Raw genomic sequence first — 6,000 nt, 5'->3', positions numbered from 1 at the left:
GCAATTAATAAGCACAACTCAGTTAGTCCATCGATTTCAATGGGTCTACTCTGAGTAAAGCTCAGTTGGATGCAACCACATGTTTTGGATGACATGCAGTTTAGAAAATTACGAAATAGTCACTCCTGAGTGTTCTCAGTGCCCTTTGTATTTTTTGCTCATGCACCTGCACACTGCCTCGGGATGAAGGGTGGTTTAAACATTTTAAAACACACAAGAAAGAAATAATAGCCTGGCATCCCCACAACAACCCTGTGGGGTAGGAGAATTTGCAATCAGTATAGCAATGGATCCTCATCCAGCCACCTTTGCAGCTGGGCTTGAACTTGAGCCTGGGACTCTTCCTGCTTCTAGGCTGACACTCCAAGCTTGGGGTATAACCCCCATACTAGCTGATGGAGTCCAGCAGCATCCAGTCGCGAAGTGGCAGATTCAGAAGTGCAGGGTCCCTCCACGACAGTCACACCATGCCCCCTCCCAGTCACTCACCTTTTCCCCACTCCACTAAAACAGACATCCCTAGGAGCCAATCAGCACGCTAGGGGAGGCTGTGTGTTAGCTGCTGAGAAGAGTCATCAGTGCCTAACTCACCTTCTTTTGCTCTGTTGGCTCCAATCAATTCAAAAGGACAAGGGCTCTTCTCCGTGGCTAACATGCTGTATCCCCTTTCATGATGATTAGCTCTTACATAGGGCCCTGGCTGGGACTCCCAAAAAAGTAGGGGGGTTATGACCCCGCCACCCCAGACCACTGCACGGCAACCTCTGGAAGAGGGCAATTCCCATCCCTGCCCTGACCAGCCACCACGCTCTCCTGGTGGTATTGCCCCGTCTCCATTAGGGTGTGTGTGTCTGTCGAGTGGTAGACTGCGCCTGCACAGAGAGGTTCTACTGCGCTGCCACGGCGGGCTATGCCTTCCGAGGAGCTCCGAGGCTGACTTGGCTACTGTGCCCGGAGGAGGAGAAGCGGAGGCGGTTCCCTAGCTACCTGCCCGCCCGCCGGCCCGCCTTCCTTCCTTCCCCGGCAGGGCCAGCCCCCTGTGCAGAAGGAGGCGGAGCGGCGGCTCCGGGGCGGCGGAGGCAAGGCAAGGCAAGGCACAGCGCGGGCACCGGCAGGATGGGCGGCAGGAGCAGCAGCAGCAAGAAGGCGGCGGCGGCGGTGCTGGGCGCGCTGTGCCTGGCGGCCGTGGTGGGCCTCCTGCTCCTTTGCCTCTCCAGCAGGAACCTGCGCGAGCCGCCCGTCTTCAAGGTAAGCCGCCCGGCGTCGGCAGACCGCCCATCCCCGAGGGCAGCCCCGGCGGCCAGCTCCGCCCCGGCGCTGTCTCCCGCAGTTAGCTCTTTGGTATGGGGCGGGGGAAGAGGGCACGAGAGCACCCTCAAGCACGTGTAGAGGGACTGAGATGTGCCCGCTGCACGGGGCGGCGGGTTCGGGGCAGAGCCGCTGCTTGGCCAGTGGCTGGTCCCCGGTCAATCCGCAGGGCATCCCAGGTGGGGCTGGGAATTTCCCGCGTCGGAGACCCTGGACAGCCACTGCTGCCAGTCAGAGCGGACAGTACTGAGCTGGATGGGTCAGTGGCCTGACTCGGGATAAGGCAGCTTCCTGTGCGCTTTGCACATTCAGAACTAATAAATCAAACGAGTCGTAAAAGTAACGATGAGGACTGGCACCTTGCTTTATTGGCAGGGGAAGGGTTGTGGCTCAGTGAGGAGGCATCTGCCTCGCACGCAGAAGGCTCCTGGTTCGGTCCCGCATCTCCAAGAATGTCCCTCCTCTGAACCCCGGGGAGCTGCTGCCAGTACGTGTAAGCAATGCTGAGCTAGGCAGACCAAGGGGCTGATTTGGTGTGAGACACCTTCACACGTCCTGATTAAATCCAGGACTTGGTCGCTTTGGGCTGTATGCGCTATTAGTCTTACTCAGAGTAGACCCGCTGCAGTTAATAGACCTGGTTTCCTTAATCCATTCGTTTCAGTGAGTCTACTCTGAGTAGGATTAGCACTGGATACAACCTTTTCACACACTCTTCTCCACTCAAATTTGGCTCCCAAAGCTGTTTTCATTGAGCACCCTGCAAATAAAAAGCGTGTCAGAGTGACCACTGAGCACGTGCAGAGTGCCTTATGCTCACATCACGAAGAACCCAAGGACTGCTTTTGCTGAGCCAGTCTCAGACTCAAATTCCGGCAGATCTTGGTCTTCCCAGGAGGAGTGCACCTGACTCACCTAGGAAGCCTCTCACCCACCCACTGCTTGGTATTTGGAGGTAGACTGCTTCTGAATGTGGAGGTTCCATGTAGCTGTCATTTCTAATTGTCTCATCTCCCGTCAGGGTTAGACATATACTTGGTTTTTTTTTTTAAAAAAAACGTGATTATGTAAGAGCTACTGCTAATAAATCACAGCCCTCCCCCCCACATATTTGCAGTGGGGGGGCTGAGTTAGTGGATGATAAGCGGATGTAGTTCCTAGGTGAGTTTGAGAAGTAGCCTCTTTAAAAAAATTAAGCACAGCTATGGGGGGGGGCTGAGACTGGAGGAATATGGGGATCCTTTAGTTCCACTTTCCTGGGGGCGATTCCCCTCCTCTCCCCCTTTCCACCTTTGCAAACCCATTTTATGACTTTCAGTTGAGTCTGAACTCTTAAGTTAAAAACAAACCAACGTTTATTTTTTTTCCTAACTGAAAGCTAGAAAGCTTTAAAGGTTAAGCTACGATACTGAACTCAAAATTTCTATGTTCAGTTTTTCCTTGCATTTTTTGGGGGGGAGGGGCAGGAGAATAACATAAGAAAGAGAATGCTTAGCCCTGCTCCAGATTAAATGCAAGGGTCGCATCTAGGGTGTAGAGGGGGTGGGGGCTCAGTGATTGACATAGTTTCCATAGGAACCTCTGTCAAACAGAGGAGGCGTTTGTGGCCAGATTTGCTTTGGGCGAGAAGGGGTCATTCGGGACAATACTCTAATTTCTTTCCTGTGTTGATCTTTTGTTGCAAAGGTTCAGAGCTCCCTTTGGGGAGTTTAAGCATAAACTTAAAGTTAAAACTTTAAACTTAGAGTAAAGTTTGGGAAGTTTCTGAGGTTTAAGGGTTTGTGGATCTAAATTCATTTCCAATGGTTTTTTGATTGCCCAGGTGCAGGGTTTCCCCGGATGAGGAGGGAAATGGGTTCTTGGGGAACTGTTGACTTGGCCTCTCTCATGGGGTGCACTTGGGAGTTCATTTCCCTCCCCCCTCCAAAAAAAGTGGGCATTGATTTGCTTCGTGAGCCGGTGGAGGAGGACAGAGTCCTCGACACCTAAAAGTTTAGCTTTCGGATGAAGAAGAGGGATTGCCCGTCTCTTTGCGCTGTCATTCAAGGGTACCTTCAGGGCTTGATCTGAATCCAGGCCTGAGCCCCAGTCCCCTGTTTCCAAGGTGGAGTCTCATCGCTGCAGCTACTGTGGCAGAGGCTGGTCTGTTAGGGTGAGTAGGGCACTGCCCCACCAACTTCCTTCTGCCCTCTGCCAGCCCCCACCTGCTTCCTACTGCCTGTCTAGCTACCACCATCGAGGGGGTGGCCCTGGCTGTCAGCTCCCTCCTCCTCCTCCTCCATCTCAATTTCGCCCTTGTAGAACTCAGCAGGGAAGTGAATGGGGGCAAAACTAGAACTGGTCCGCTCTGCATGTTGATTGATTCTGGCTCAACTTCCTGTTGGGCTACTTGCTTTCTGCCCTGCCAGTCCCAATGGGCATTAGCCACCACTGCTGTGAAATGGTAGTGCAAGATGTGGTAGCACCTCTGAGCATGTCCAGAGTGCCATTCCCCTCACTCTTGAATAACCACACTCAGCCTGCAACCATCAAAGATCAGAAGCTAATATATCTCTGAGTTTGAGGGCATGATTTCAGGACAGGATTGAACCCCTGTGTCTCTATTTTATTAATTAATCACTGTGTATGAGTGTGGGGGGAGGGGTCACTGATGGACTCCCTGGGTTCTAAGTTGGGGTCTTTCCAGGGTGCAAATCCTTCTGGTGACAGGAACTCTGTGTTGGGGCCTTATTGGCACCAATAAAATAACCAGGATGCCATTTTCCAGGTTGCAAACTTCTTCATCTAGTATTGCTCAAAGCAGAGGGCGGGGGGAGGAGAGAGAATTAAAAAGAAATCAAAGATAATGTTACATTCCCAGGTTGATGTTAACAACTCAAAAGTGAGTGTACTTTTGAGAAACAGTGGAAAGTATAAACAGGGGCTGTTGGCTGGGTCTGAGAGCCTTCTGGCCTTGCCCCCCCTTTTGAAACAGGTAACATTTTGAACAAAGTGTGTGTGTGTGGGGGGGAATCTGCTAATCTGGACCAGATGATGGTGTCATTTTCTTCTCTTTCCAACTGTGCAAGGCCACCTGATAAGGAAGACAAAATTCAGCTCATGTGCAAAGCCTGCTAGGAGAATTTGAGGCCAGGTTAGGTGGCTCTGCCTAGCGGTGTAGGGCAGGGAGACCTGGCGCTCTTCCCGGTGTTATTAGACTGCAACTCTCATCAACCTCATCAGCCTGTGTGGCAAATGGTCAGGGATGATGGGAGATCATAGAATCATAGAAGGGACCTTTAAGGCCATCGAGCCCAACCCCCTGCTCAGTGCAGGAATCCACCTGCACTGAACATCACCTTCACATTCTGTCACAAGGGGTGTAGTCATCTGGGGTCTTAGTCCCCTTACCTTTTTGGGAGCAGGGTCCCTGTCTCCAGCATCCTACAAGCCACCAAGAAGAGTCTTCTAACCTGCTTCCTTGTCTTTTCCTGCTAATCAGAGTGAAATGAGGTGAGTCAGCCACTGAGAAGACTCTTCTCAGTAGCTAACACTCCCCTTTCATGCTTTTTGGCTCCAAGGAACATCTGTTGTTGTGAGAGAAGGTATTAACAAGGATCTCATTCTCAACCCAGCAGGGAAAAGGGGGGAGGGTGTGCGGCTGTGACTATCAAGAAGTGTGACCTGCAGTTCTGAATTTGCCACTACACTATTGTCTGTGACTGGAACAGGGTTTGCATCTGACCCTTCCATCTCAAAACCAACTCTCTGTCAATAGTAGTGTGGAGTAACAGTTGCCATATTTCTTCAGTTCACCCCAAAGGGAGCCTGCAAATGCCAACGCAAGGGGTCAACAACTTTTTAAGAGTGCGAGGGCCGCCTGTTGGACTAGGGAGGGTTCCAGACCCTCCCTTGGTGACAGAGCTCCTGCTTTACCTGTTGAATGTCCCAGGTCAGTCACTGGCATGCCCACCTAGCAGGTGATGGGAAAAGACCCTACTTTGCCAGAGGCCCTGGCAAGCTGCTGCCAGTCAGAGTAGATAACATTGGGTTTGATGACAAATAGTCTGATCTAGCTTAAGCTTCCAATGTCCAGACTAAATGCACTGTTTACTAGAAATACTCCCAAATCCTCTGCCTTCCTTTATATGGTGGTTTATTGGATTGGGTTGTGGAAAGGATTGGGGGAGATACTTGATTCCGTTCACATTTAAACCCAAATCTATCCAATCTCACTTTCCAAAACAACATGAGGACTGAAACACAGCCACCCGTCAAAATTCACACTTATCTGAATTTAGCACTGCAATTCTCCAACCAAACGATCTTTACAAAAATGTCTATGTTGGGGCGGGGGAATTGCACGAAATGCATGCGTTATTTATTTTTAGTTATTTATTTATTATTTGATTTATATCCTGCCCTTCCTCCCAGCAGGAGCCCATTACACTAGTGATACATTACATTAGTGAAAATAGCACACAAACATGCATTATATTAAGAGCAATTGCTTGCAAAAGATGTCTGTTAGTCAGAAGTGCAGACAAAAATGGTCTTTTTAGAAGTTTGTACTAAAATGCTGAAGAATTTTTCATGAGGATTTAAAAAAAGAAATATGCACATTGCTGTAGAAATGTGGAGAACTGAATTTAAGATTGGAAGAAGGAGAAACTCAGAGGACCAAAATAAGATCTTTCCATCCTTAGTTTGAAG

General features: G+C 50.2%; 1 protein-coding gene across 1 annotated transcript in view; it reads left to right on the top strand.

Moving 5' to 3' along the window:
* The first annotated feature begins 1,044 nt into the window (after window positions 1-1,044).
* ENTPD2 (ectonucleoside triphosphate diphosphohydrolase 2) overlaps window positions 1,045-6,000 on the top strand; it is a 58,539-nt gene continuing 53,583 nt past the window's right edge. The window contains exon 1 of the mRNA XM_061604135.1: window positions 1,045-1,248. Coding sequence (XP_061460119.1) covers window positions 1,117-1,248 — 132 coding nt within the window. The 5' untranslated portion in view covers window positions 1,045-1,116. The remainder of the gene's footprint in view (window positions 1,249-6,000) is intronic.

This window comes from Rhineura floridana, chromosome 20 (assembly GCF_030035675.1).
Source record: "Rhineura floridana isolate rRhiFlo1 chromosome 20, rRhiFlo1.hap2, whole genome shotgun sequence".
Taxonomy (NCBI): domain Eukaryota; kingdom Metazoa; phylum Chordata; class Lepidosauria; order Squamata; family Rhineuridae; genus Rhineura; species Rhineura floridana.
This window is presented reverse-complemented; position numbering and strand designations above follow the sequence as displayed.